The following is a 13,078-nucleotide window of genomic DNA, read 5'->3' as shown; positions in this document are numbered from 1 at the left end:
GAAATTTAAAGTATTAGGTTGAATTTCTTGTCACTTCACAATTTTTTGTTTGAAAGCATGAAGGGCTTTTTGTAGGTAGCCCTATAATTTACTTGATGTGAGACAATTGACCATTATGGAAATATCTACATGATGTTGCTTGCCAGTTCCACAATTCCCCGTTTTTCATGAAGGCTAGAACCACCGATCTGCTCAGCTGGCTAAGGCTAATGGCGTGTTGCCACGGGCCACTAGTCATTTGTTGGATTGACTTTGAAGAGCTAAAAATACACTTTACCCTTTCAACATTTCACGTATTTTATATATCATCCTCTTGGGTTTAATATCGAACAAATTATTTTTCAAGCTTCTTAAATATTAGCATTATGCCTTTTTTTGTTAGACAGTATTGATTTGAATGGACGAAAATATCATTTATTGTGCACTGACTCAATAAGGACAAATTTATAAATTGAATCACTGGAATAGAACTGTTCCTTCTTCCATTTGTTCTTCCTACAATCCTTAAACACCCACAAGCCCATTTCAATTCTCAAGTCATGGCCTTTTTCAAGCATGTCTAGGTTTCTTTTGCTTTTCATTTCTTTCCATGAAATTCCCATTAATTTATTTTTTTACTCATTGGGAACCTTTTTTATGGCTCGTTGATTAGGTTTTGTTTTCAAGCAAAAGGGGTTTTCGTTTTTTATGCCTTTTTGCTCCATTTGGTTTCTAGGAAATTGAAGGAAAAGAGAATGGATAAATGAAATCTTGTTATTTGTTTTTTTTATTGTTTTTTTTTTTCGGTTTTATTTTCAAGTAAAGGGGGTGGTTTTCATTTTTTATGCCCTTCTGCTCTATTTGGTTGCTAGGAAACTGAAGGAAAAAACAAAGAATAAATGAATCTCTGTTATTCATCTTTTTCTAGGCGGTTTCGTTTCAGGGCAAAGGGGTTTTCCTGTTTTATGCTATTATGCTCTGTTTAAGAAACTGAAGGAAAAAGGAAAGGATAAAATCCTATTATTTGTCTTTTTGATCATTTTCTGGGCATTCTATATTAGGCATGTGACCAATTGTAAATCATGGTAAAACATAATTAGGTTAATAGGTTTTTAGTTTATCTAGAATCATATAAGACAGAGTTATTCAAAAATCTAGTAGGCATTAAAAAATAAAGAAAATCAATCAAAGCTTTGTAGTTAATATTCTTCAACTTTTAGTTTTCTTTTCATCGTTTTGTAGATTTTTAATTGTTTTGTAGATATGGTAGGTCTTTGAGGATTTAGAGTTTTAGGAAGAACGAGGAAATAAAAGAAGGAGAGCTTACTTCTATTTTGGTGATTTAATTTACAAATTTATCTTTATTTATTAAATCATGTGCACAACACATGACATTTCCGTCCATTCAAACTAATATGATTCAACAAAAAAGGCATAGTGTTGGTGTTTAATAAGTTTAGAGGGCAATTTGTTCAAAATATCACAAGTTCAAGATCTAGAAAATATTGCCTCTTATACAAGCTCGAACTTATAACTAAAAAAGAGTTTTAAGTCAAGAAAATACTACTTATCATAGCTCTTTTGTTATGATACGTCTAATGAAATTTTTAGAATACTAATATTGTATTTTGAAAATTATGACATGGATTCCAACCACTAGTGAAAGCCAAAAACAGAGAGCTATCTTGTGTGGATCATGATGTTGCAGCTACTTGATTGGAAGTGGTACCTACCTAGTTTCTAGAAATTGAAGCAACTACAAATAAAAGCAAACCTACTATTTATGGTGAAATAAAACAAATAAAGACATGAAGGTTTGAAGTAGACATGATTTGAAGGCCAAAATATCTGTAAAATTCCATGGGCCAATCCTCTAATCAACAATAAAAGGTAAGCTGAAAGCTAATTAGCTCATCACTCATCCCATCAAAAATCAGATCGGTTTTCAGTTCAAACCTACCTACACCCATATTGGGAATCTACAACAACACTGATGATTTCATCTAGGTTGAAAAGAATGACAAAGCTAAGAGGCAAAACACTTACTAATACTACTAACAGACACTTCTCTAAATTCTCTTCATTGGTTTGCAGGTATTGGTTTCATCACACAATGTGGATCATACTTTCACAATACACATCAGTGAAAATCTAAGCATTCCTAGTTCAGCCATGCCATGTGACATGTTAAGAGCATCGAGACTTTCGCGAGAGCATGTCAGCAATCTATATGAGTTCACCAATTGTTTAATGTATCGCGCCAAAGGAAGCTACAATGTAATCGATATATATATATAAACATTTAATGTGGTTTCGCCAACCATGCATACATAAAATAAAATAAATAGATGCAACTATAAAGTCTAGAAACATCTCTTGTTTCTCTACCTTCACATTTTTTTATATATACACCCTGAACTGCAAGTATCTACTCTTACGGATGTCTCCCATTTTTCTTCACATCTTTACCTACTCATATGATATTTACAAACTCATCTTAGTCTCATAATTTTTTCTGCCATGATATAAATTTATCAACATACTCCCAACAACTTTCCTTAATATTTTATGCCAAATAAAAATATGAGAGAGATTTGATACTGTTCTTCCTCTAGCATCACGAGCAGAACACTGCACTCAATTCTTCAACTTGCACATGAACAAACAGTCCCCACAACAAATTGGATATGAATATAAAATATTAGGTCTCAGACCAAGGTTTCTCAAATAGATGTGAGCGGGTCCAAACTCAGGACCACCCTTCTACTCAAGCTGGTCACAGCAGGGAAGATGAATATCCAATTTTATTTTCCCCCTTTTATAATAAGAAAATGGAGCACAAGAGGAATTAGTTTCTTTGCATGCGTTGACTTCTTCTATAATGACAGACCAACAACAGGGGCAGCAACTTCTATTTGCTTGGAAAATGTGGGGAAGACCAAGAAAAACACCTTTTCTACTTAATCTACTAATCTAGCATTGTGTTGAGATCAAAAGTTGTGATGACATGTAAGGTTAATATAATCACAGTTGCTTGTGATCCTAGGTTTGATATTTCAAACGCCCAACCAAGATGTTTCAATGTATGATTCGTTTTAAAGAATTGGTGTTTTGATAATTTCATCAATCATTTTCTCTAAGTTCTTAAAATCCATAGGTCAAACAAGTAATTGGTTTTGATAGGTTTGTTTTCTCCCCTCCTATCCTGCTGCAATATGACCAACAAGAAATGGTTTTATAGAGCATGTTATCATCCAGAAACAGCTGAAGCAATAAGTGTAAGAAAAAAGAAACCGAGAATTTGGACACATGGATGAACATTCAATACCATCCTTTTTTCTCTGCCATCAGATTCTTGATTGTTAAGAATTAAAGAACATGATAATGAATAATCATATCCGAAATTTAAGGTAAGTAATAATATCTTTGAACAGGCAACAAGAAATAACTAATCTAATCCATAGAATCCAAACTTGGAGCATACCATCCCAACTGGTCAATAATCTTCTTCATCCTTTCTTCTTGTCCTTTTGAATCTCCTAGAGCTGTGGTGAAGGGGTACACATATGTTACTTTTGTGGCCATGGTTCTATAAGCAACCACATCTCTTTTCACCAAAAACTCCATTACGTCTCTGCCAAAACCTCCATCAACCTCAGCTCTCAGATATTGGCCTGGAAAAGAAAAAATCACCAACAAATACCCCTTATCAATAGCACAATTTCAGTAAGATTGCATATGCTCAAGTTCTGTTTGGTATCTGAGAAAGGTAAGAAAAAGGAAAAGACTAGTCAAAAGAAAAAGGGTATGATGCTATTTAGTTTCAAAGAAAACAAAAAACCGGACTCTGCCTGTCAGGACATCCTACAAACACATAATTGAATTGGTTTTCATTTCATCTTTTTTCAGTCCAATTACCATCTGGAGTGTCTTCAACCACCTGAATCTTTGCATTTCTCTGTGTTTTTAGGATTGTTTCTTGCAATTTCTGCAAAACACGTCAGAAAAAAAAAATCCATCTTTCAATTCACCCAAAACCAAAAATTCAACTCAATATACAGAATGGCACAAGCATATGTATCCAAAACCTGAACGGCATTGTCTGAATACTTCTCAGGAATCGTCAATGGGAATGCAAATGATGAAGATTTCGGGTTTGTTGAAACACAACCCGGATTAATTGATGGACAGGGCCTGATTTTCCTGCAAAAATGCTACACTTTACCGAACCATTTACAATTAAGCCATAAAAAATTCAGCAAACAATTATACCATTATCAGCAAAAAAAAAAATGCAAACCCATCAAAGAAAAATAGAGTTAGGTCATACCCATTTTCTAACCCAACCTGCAAGTTCTTAGATTGTGAAAATGGAGTGGTGGGTGGGAGCAGAGAGGACTGAGAATTGATGGAAGGGAGTGCAAGAGAAAGTGGTGAGGAAGCTAGGCTGACAGTGAGGGCAAAGGAGAGCAGATTGGGTAGAAGAAAAGGTCTTGTGTTGGAATTCCGTGAAGTTTCTGTTGGGATTCGAAGGTGAAACGAAGCTTTGATTGTTGAGTGTGTGGAGAGTGGGGGGGAAGGAGAGAGGAGACTACACAAACACATGCTTGCTATCCTTTCCTCCCTGCAAAATTTTCATTTTTGGTATTTTTTTTTAGTGTGTTTTCCCTGGAAAATGCGCAGTAATTAATAATAATAATTCATTTAGTTTTTTTGGCGGACAAAAAAAAAATAGTATCCTATTCTTCAAAATAAAAACATTGAAAATTTTTTTTTTTCACTTAAAAAATAATTATGCAATTAAAAATAAGATATTATATATAAATTTTATTTTTAAAATATATCTAAAAATATAAAAATAAGTTAATAACATTTGAAGTTTTTAAATAGATTTTTTTCTTATAAAACATCATAAAATAATTTTTTAAAAATTATTCTTAAAAATTATGTTTTTAGAATTTTCATAAAAAGAGTCCTAGGTATCAAATGATCCAACAATCAATATGTAATTCAAAAAAATTCTCATGACTTTAAAACACTCTTTACATAATTAAACACATCGATTTTAATACCATTTATTAAAACTTGCATCCAATCATATAGATATTATCTGTTTTGAAGTCAAATAAATCTTAACATCTATAAAGTTAAAAGGAGTTCATACTTATATAATGTTAGAAACTTTATTCTCTATCCAATATGGGATATCACAACACCCCTATGTAAATACAATTTCTTCGTTGTGTTTCAATGAATTATGAAACCAAACAAATAAACATTTCTTATGGGACTAAATAAACCTCCACACAGGGGTTGAGGATTAACTTTGATACAATTTGTAACGATTTGTATCCAATCATATAAATATTATCCGTTAAGGATCCTTTTGAGTTCAAAACAGACAATATTTATACAGTTAGGTATGGATCTTGTTATAATGATGAATTTTAATTTCTCCTTCAAAAACTAAAAATAAGTCATATAAATTATATAAAATTATAAATATGTACTGTTAAAGTCAATATAACTATTTTTTTTTCAAATTTAGAGAGGAATATTTTCTCTAATAGGTCTTTGTAATCATGTGCCAGAGTATGCTTTAAGATAGAAATATTTTAATAAAATTATAAATATTTATTCAAATTACAAAATATTTATTAAAAATATAGATCTTTGGAAATTTAAAAAATATATATCATATACAAATATCACCTAAAGAATGCTTATTTGCACCTCGAATTAAAGAATAAATGCGACAATATTTAAAAATAATAATAATTAAAAATAAATTTATTTTCTTCATAATAAAATCATATAGGTTATAATATAAATTATATTTAGTCAAAAAATGTCTGAAAACATATTATTATTTTTTCGAGCATAATAATGTATTTTAAAAAATAATACAATAATTAATATTCATTTATTTATTTTTTGCTTTCATTTTTATATTATGCAAATATTTGTTAGTAATATTTTTTTGTAATTTGGAAATCTAATTTCTTGGGAAAAAAAAAAAAAAAACATTATTCCAGACTCTTTACTAATTCCTGATTTCCTTCTTAAATATGCTAATAAAATTACGCGCTCGAGCTCAGTTGGGGTTTGAAGGATTCAAAACGCTGCGTTTCACCGCCAGAGTGGTTCCTCGGCAATTTTCTCACGAACCAAACAGAGCTTCCATGGAAGATAAAGTTATGAAAGCAACGCAGGAGCTAGCATTGGAAGGCCAGAAGCATCTTGAAGAAACCATAGAATCAGCGTTCCAGATCCTGTCCTCCATGAACGACGAGCTCTGCAACCCTACTCTTTGGTCAACTCCTCCGCCTCCGGCCACGGCCGCCAGTTCCCACTCCTCCGCATCCCTAAATGGGGACGCTTCGTCTGATTTCTCGCACCACATGGAGATTGCCGGTGGTGGAGCTCTCGACGACGCTCGCCTTCGCTACAAATCCTCCGTGGCTTCGCTGCGTGCTGTTCTCAACGCAATCCAAAGTTCTCAAAAGGTGGATTCGGAACCCTAGATTTATGCAAATTTGGGCCTTCATATTCCCACTTTGCAAATTCAAGGTTTATTTTTAATTTTCTTGGAATTTAGCTAAATTCAACGTGAAACTTTGGGTTTTGGTATGGTAGTTCGAAAATTCTCGACGAGTGACAGCTTCAAGCAATCACATTTCAAATTCCACGCTGCATTGAATTTTCATGTCCATTTTTCTGGAAATTTAAAATTTTCCTTCTAATGGAACTCTAATTTTTTATTTGATTGTAATGCATGATCATTAGGTCATTTTAATAACCATAATCTAACGAGTAATGTAGAATTGGTGTGAGAAAATGGAACACAAATTGTCACGTTTGGATTGTTCTTGAGATTTCAATCCCAATCATATATGCTCCTCTCTTATTTCTTCATACAACAAACACTTTCATTTAGGTTACTGAAAAAAAAAAAAAACCACCACCACCACCATAGAAGCTACTCTTTGAAGTGGTCCGATAAGTTTTATTTCAGAAATGTGTTATAGTATCTTCACTGGTATTGCTAAAAGCGTAATAGTAAGACTTTGCTTTTAGTAAATGAAGTTATTAGAAATGAATGGGGAAGAATCTTGCAAGGCTAAGGACAACAAATCTTTAAAAGGAATAATAAATCGAAAACTAGGTGTAGAACATCAGTTCAATTCCCTGTACTTATATAGTATTACATGCTTGATAAGCAAGATAGCCTACTTAATTAATTTCTTGAGGGATCTTACAATGTGGTACTCACCAAACTAACTCAACGAAGTCTTGGTGATGCTATTTAGAGAATAAACATGGAGGTTTATATAAAAAATTGAGTTGGGGAAAGCTCTTGAATTCAAGCTTTATAGTACTGGTAAGGTATATATAAGAAATGTTTCTGTGCGCGTACACCTGGAAAAGTTTGGATTCCTGTTTCCGAAACTGTGAGTGTTTTGTTGTTACCAGGTAACATATTTGGCTTCCTCTAATATTTTTGTGTCTGCAAAGAGAATTTGGAAAATTAGGGTGATATTTTGGCAAATGTTGTTAAAATTTAAGACCATGTTTTTAGATGACGTCTTTTGACTAAGTTAACTAAGTGATTATTTGTCTTAAAATAGGCAAAAGCATTTGAAGCAAGTTCGGCAGCAAGTGGTTCAGCGTCTCAAGCGGATCAAGCTGAAATTGAGAAGTTAGAGGAGCGTGCCTCTAATTTAAGAAAGGTATTCATAATATGCAGTAAATTCGTATCAGTGAATCTCATAGTCTTTAGGTTTAGGTTTTCTTCCTTGTCTTGGATTGGTTGTAGAGGGATACTCTCATTGAGGGTTAAGGTTGGATAAAAAAAGGTGCATGTTTCAAACTAATCCAATCTGGTTTACTAGGGGGAAAAGGGCAGACTCTGTTTTCCTAGTAGAGGGTCCGAGTTTGCATGGGAAGCTTTACCTTTGTCAGGAGATTATGCCTCTTGTTTTAACATGCCTTAATTAATCTTAATTCTAAAGAACCCTGTTCCTCTTTTTATCTTACATATGCTGCATAAGCTTCTCCTGATTTGTGATTCTTAAAATGTAGGAGCTTGCAGACAAGAACAAGTATCTCAAGCTTCTCATAGATCAGCTTCGAGATCTCATTACAGACATATCGACATGGCAAAGTCCGTGTTCCGTGTGAAGTTCAGAACACATGTGCTTGTCTCACTGAGTAGCTCCTGAGATTAGACTCTTGAGTCCAAGAATACACCTGAGGTTATTGTTCTTTTGTCATTAGTGTTGGCATTGAAAAAGGAAAAGCAAAAAAATCATTCATTGGAGATGTTTCTTCAATCTGATTCCAGAATGTGATTTTTCCCAAACAGAAAATTTGGTGTTTATGGTGAAATGCTATATAAAAATAGAGCTTTGTGGCTCTTTAAATTTCCTAGTTTGTTAAATGCTGTAGACAAGGTAGTTGACAAATTGCAGAATGAAAAGTTTAATTCATTGTCTTATGGTCTTTAGTTCTACTAGTTCTTTCCTTTGCTTTGTTGATAGATGAGAGAAATGACTCAAAATAAATAAATAAATAAATAAAACAAAATAAAATAAAAGAAACCTCAATCTATGTAATGAGGTCCAAATCTCAGGAATTTGATCCCCACGGCTAGCTTGAGCAGGTTCTTGAGCTGTTCCTCAGGAACATGTTAGCTAAAACATGAGCATTGGCATGTTTACTTGATCAGCAAGTTGGGAATCTTTCTGGTTTTCCCAGTCCAAGTTTTATGACCTAATGACACTGTGTATAGAGTAGATTTTGTGCAACAAGTTACTGCTTTTTAGCCAATTGTCCTGAGCTCATTTAGGCATTACTCTTGCTCGGTTAAGACCTACTTGAATTCTTGATGGTATATCTTGCATCTGCATTGCCATTCCATATCCCATCACAGTAACAATGGTTGTGTCTTTAATGATTTCATTGTATTGTGAATAATTTTCTGTTTTTGAATTATATGCAGTAAAATCTTGTCACCTACACTTCTTTTGTTTGGAGGAAAGAATGAAACCTTGGACAAGGGAAGTATCTATATTGTCGGATATCTAAAAAATGTGCAGAATATGAGATAAACAGGACTATAGACAGCCAGCCCATTCGCCAATAAGCGACTCTTCTGACCCGAAATGATAATTATTGAAATGATTCTTGGCAGGAACTCCTTTTCACTGTTAGGGACGATTACAGAATTTATTCTTTACAAAGTATGTGAAACCCATGTGGATTCTTGCTCCTTTTTCTGCTTTCTGAAAGATGTCCTCCGAATACTAACTTTAACAGCTTTCCAGAATTTGTGAGACTCTACAGGGTTGGAAAATGTTCTCTCTCCTTGTTGTCTTGCTTTATTTAATTTTACCCTTGGAACACAGATTTTGGCTGCATGTTTCCTATCAGAGCAAGTTTACATCATTTGTTTTGGATTTTATCGAACAAGGATTGTGAATATTTGTCTCACTAGCTGCTGACTTTCCTGTCTTTTGATCTCATGAAATCCCATATATGGTTGGATGCCTAGTTGAAATTATGCCTTGCAGATTTGAATATTTTGATTGTAGAATTCAAAGGAGACAACCCATGTATTTAGTTCAAAGCATTCAGAATTTTTCATGTGATTATACATGCTAGCTACCACCTGCTTTGTTGGAAAATGGCATTTGGGAGATCAAAAGGTTGATTAGAGTCGATAATTAAATTCTCGGGTTAATCCTTTTCGGGCATATGAGAATGGGACATAAATACTTCAATGCATTTTACACTAAAGCTTGTTTTATTACAACTGTGTTGGATTCAATAAGAACGAGTCTATACAGTGGCATACTAATAGTGGACTGAAGGTTGAGTTGTGAGGGAGGACCTCATGTCTACAATGGCCGACTCGTCCGCCCCCATTATGAAGGCTTGTCTGCTCGCTGTTTTGAACCTTGCAACGGCTCCTATCACATAATCACGGCCTTCCTTCACCGTCATGTTCTTGAACAGCTCATCTGGGAAGCTGGTCAAGTGGTGATCGCCCTTAAGAACGGCTGCTAATTGGACTATTTCATTTTGAAACTCAGACAGTTGCCGGTCTTCATCTGCTTCTGTTTTCCTCAGAGGAGTCACTTCTGGGAGGGTCTCTGCAACAAAATCATACACAATTGCTTAGAACTAGAACTACATTTCTCTGATGAATTCATTCAAGAGTACTTGAAGGAAGGACAGGAAGGGTGGTTGCCTGGGCAGTCAGTTCGGGGAGAAGTTAACTCCCCAACGACAGACTCAAATGTGCCGGCCCAAGCATCTCTGTGAGTCAAGAAGTTCGATGGCAGGTTGTACATTTTCTTGATGGTGGCAGGGATGGAAGAGTGCTCGAATTCGGAGTTCTCAGCAGGCCCATTTGGGCGAGTCACAACTGCAGAAACAGCCCAGAAACACATAAATGCAGATCAATACAATAGAATGGTCGATAAAATCATCAAAATGCTTGCAGATGCAGACTCAAATGGACTTACTAGTTCCTTTCTTGATCCAAGGAGAGACCATGATTGTAGGAACCCGAACCCCGAGGCGATCGAACTTGAAGAAATCAGGAGCAGGGCCAGTGTTGCCATCAGGACTAGGGACATTGTCTACAGGGGTTTCAACATGATCATAGAATCCACCATGCTCATCATAAGTAATGATAAAAAGGGTCTCATTCCACTGAGGACTGGCCCTCAAGGTCTCGTACACCTGCTTCACAAGCTTCTGCCCATTGGCAACATCATGAGAGGGGTGATCATCGTTTGCAGGCAATATCTTGATATCAAAGTACCTGGGCTCAATCACTGTTAGGCTGGGCAACTTGCCCTTTTCAGCATCCTTCTTGAAGTGCAAATCATAGAGGCGGAACTTGGAGGAATACTTGAGCTGCCTCATATTCCTATAAAAAAATATTGTGGGGGCTTCTTGAAAGTATATGCCAAAGTCCTTACCATTCGCATGGAGTGAATCAAATATGGTTTTTTGTGGGAAACCTTTTATCAAGTTCTCCTTCACATGGCTTACAGCACCATGGGAAGTTCCAGAGTAGACAAAGAGTCTGTTGGGTTGTGTTGGGCCAGGAAGTGCAGAGAACCATCTGTCAAAAACTGCAAATTCCTCCACCAGCTTGGCGTAAACTGGGACTGATTCTGGCTTGAAGCCTTTCATGACTGTCTCAGAGAGTTCTTTGGACATGGTGAGGGCTTGTTCGACAAAGCCAATCATTGAAGGAGTGGTGCCAGAGCCAAACACCTGCTGTTTCACTGCTACAAAGGAGTGACCTGGATCTGGATCCACATATTCTGCATCATCTTTGAAGCAGATTGCTTCTTCGGATGGATTCTTGGTAGAAACTGGGTTGCATTCTTTGCCTGTGACTCCATTGATTGCTGAGTTGGATCTCTTCATCCATCCAAGCATGTGATCGAAGGACCTGTTCTCCATAACCAAGACCACAATGGTCTTGATGCGTTGGTCCTGTGCTGCAACCGCACCCAAATGGGCATCTTGGAAAACACTTGAAAGTGTGAGAAACAGAAAGAAAATGAAGGAAAAGGGAGGCCCTCTGGTACTGAACCCCTTCCCCATCCTTGATTCTCAACTGAATCCTTCTCTTTGCCAAATGGGTTGATAGTGTATAGCTTTATGTATCCTCTGTCTCTTATTAGATGTCCTCACCCATAATTAAGAGCGCAATCTCCACCATTTATGACTGTTGCACTTTATTGGAAAAACCACAAAGAAAGAGAAGTGCCGGCTTATGATGATCTCACCTTGCAAACTGATTTGAGATATGAAAAGGAAACCCAATTCCTTCTTCAATTTAGCATTCACACTCCCTTTCAATGCTGCTTTTTATTTTATTTTATTTTATTTGTGGGGATTTCCTCTTTTTATTATTATTATTATTATTATTACATTTTTTTTCCTTAAATTCACTTTTCTATATAAAAATGATGTAATCTTTCATTGCAACCTCTATAAACTATCCACCCACATTCACAAGAGTCACAAGAATCCAACCCCCACTAGGAAGTATCTCTTTCCATATTAACCACAGAGTCAAAACACAAAGAATTTGAGGATTTGATGTCCAAATGACTAGTGGGTTTTTGTCACAAAAAATGGATCTGATATTAAAATTGAGGGAGATAATACTTGGCACAGTGTTCAATAAGTAAAACTTTCTCTCAAGAAAATCAGTCTTTGCTGGCCTTTCTGAACATTAATGGTGTTCCATCCATGGCCCCATTTGGAACCCAATTAAATATTTGATTAAAAAACAAATGTATTAAATGTTTGACTATGTTTCATTTAAGATAATGGTGTTTTCTAGAAAACCATTCTTGGGAAATTCCATGAAAAGACAAAACATAGAATGCAAAATCACATGCCATATGAAGGGGTGGTGGTGGTGTATACATCCACTGGATTGGAGCCAGGTCTTCCTCTTGGTGGCTAGTGGCCGTGGCCACCACACATCACAGCCACAAATATAGACAAAATCACCACCATTACATGTATGCAGCTTTTTGAAAAGAATGGAATCATCTACTAACTTTAGTAGAAAAAATGCTTCTAAAAAGTGAAAATGTTTTTATATTAATATACCTAATAGTAAAATGGCATGCATGTGAGGCAAGGGATTTTTCTTTTGAAAATTGGTATCATTTTTCCTTTCTTTTGAAAAAAAAATACTTAAATATTGGGTTTAAAGCCTTTTAAGAGTGGACTTTTTTACCCTTATTAAAGAGAGAGAGAGAGGAGGATTTGAAGGGGAAACATAATATTTAAGAGTATTTAGATATAGCTTTTCGGTGGGGTTACTAACTTTTATTTTTGCTTTTAAGATGGTATCAAAATTAGATTCGTAATTGAAGAATTTTATTTATATTTTGAGTGGTGTTTAGTAGTATCCCTATTCAAAATGCTTTTAATAAAAGTGTTATATATATATATATATATATATATATATATATATATATATATTTAGAAGAATCATTGTCAAACATTTAAAAAAAAAAAACATTATAAATGATTTTTCAAAATTTTAATAGTA

At 35.0% G+C, this 13,078-nt stretch overlaps 3 protein-coding genes across 3 annotated transcripts; 1 reads left to right on the top strand and 2 right to left on the bottom strand.

Moving 5' to 3' along the window:
• Positions 1-3,293: 3,293 nt before the first annotated feature.
• Positions 3,294-4,617, bottom strand: LOC117904855 (thylakoid lumenal 17.9 kDa protein, chloroplastic). The gene is made up of 4 exons (XM_034817644.1): positions 4,310-4,617; positions 4,068-4,182; positions 3,898-3,967; positions 3,294-3,653 (listed from the first exon to the last, which is right to left on the bottom strand). Exons 1-4 carry the CDS (start codon positions 4,582-4,584, stop codon positions 3,433-3,435), a joined length of 681 nt encoding a protein of 226 aa, XP_034673535.1. The 5' UTR covers positions 4,585-4,617; the 3' UTR covers positions 3,294-3,432.
• A 1,475-nt stretch (positions 4,618-6,092) lies between these two features.
• On the top strand, positions 6,093-8,481 carry LOC117904805 (mediator of RNA polymerase II transcription subunit 30). The gene is made up of 3 exons (XM_034817570.1): positions 6,093-6,485; positions 7,608-7,709; positions 8,062-8,481. Exons 1-3 carry the CDS (start codon positions 6,162-6,164, stop codon positions 8,158-8,160), a joined length of 525 nt encoding a protein of 174 aa, XP_034673461.1. The 5' UTR covers positions 6,093-6,161; the 3' UTR covers positions 8,161-8,481.
• Positions 8,482-9,736: 1,255 nt separating this feature from the next.
• On the bottom strand, positions 9,737-11,829 carry LOC117904804 (non-specific phospholipase C6). Its single transcript, XM_034817569.1, has 3 exons — positions 10,509-11,829; positions 10,232-10,408; positions 9,737-10,133 (listed from the first exon to the last, which is right to left on the bottom strand). Exons 1-3 carry the CDS (start codon positions 11,605-11,607, stop codon positions 9,835-9,837), a joined length of 1,575 nt encoding a protein of 524 aa, XP_034673460.1. The 5' UTR covers positions 11,608-11,829; the 3' UTR covers positions 9,737-9,834.
• Positions 11,830-13,078: the final 1,249 nt, after the last annotated feature.

This window comes from Vitis riparia, chromosome 17 (genome assembly GCF_004353265.1).
Source record: "Vitis riparia cultivar Riparia Gloire de Montpellier isolate 1030 chromosome 17, EGFV_Vit.rip_1.0, whole genome shotgun sequence".
NCBI lineage: Eukaryota > Viridiplantae > Streptophyta > Magnoliopsida > Vitales > Vitaceae > Vitis > Vitis riparia.
Note: the sequence above shows the minus strand (reverse complement) of the source record. Positions and strands in the feature narration are given on the sequence as shown.

Excerpts from the sequence above, each read along its gene's own strand:
- LOC117904855 (XM_034817644.1), bottom strand. The coding sequence starts at position 4,584 with ATGTGTTTGTGTAGTCTCCTCTCTCCTTCCCCCCCACTCTCCACACAC. Across the intron at positions 4,183-4,309 it reads CAGGTTGGGTTAGAAAATGG|GAAAATCAGGCCCTGTCCAT; the intron begins GTATGACCTAAC and ends GCATTTTTGCAG. Across the intron at positions 3,654-3,897 it reads GGTTGAAGACACTCCAGATG|GCCAATATCTGAGAGCTGAG; the intron begins GTAATTGGACTG and ends TTTCTTTTCCAG.
- LOC117904805 (XM_034817570.1), top strand. The coding sequence starts at position 6,162 with ATGGAAGATAAAGTTATGAAAGCAACGCAGGAGCTAGCATTGGAAGGC. Across the intron at positions 6,486-7,607 it reads CAATCCAAAGTTCTCAAAAG|GCAAAAGCATTTGAAGCAAG; the intron begins GTGGATTCGGAA and ends GTCTTAAAATAG. Across the intron at positions 7,710-8,061 it reads GTGCCTCTAATTTAAGAAAG|GAGCTTGCAGACAAGAACAA; the intron begins GTATTCATAATA and ends CTTAAAATGTAG.
- LOC117904804 (XM_034817569.1), bottom strand. The coding sequence starts at position 11,607 with ATGGGGAAGGGGTTCAGTACCAGAGGGCCTCCCTTTTCCTTCATTTTC. Across the intron at positions 10,409-10,508 it reads TTGGATCAAGAAAGGAACTA|TTGTGACTCGCCCAAATGGG; the intron begins GTAAGTCCATTT and ends CTGTTTCTGCAG. Across the intron at positions 10,134-10,231 it reads TCCCCGAACTGACTGCCCAG|AGACCCTCCCAGAAGTGACT; the intron begins GCAACCACCCTT and ends ATTTTGTTGCAG.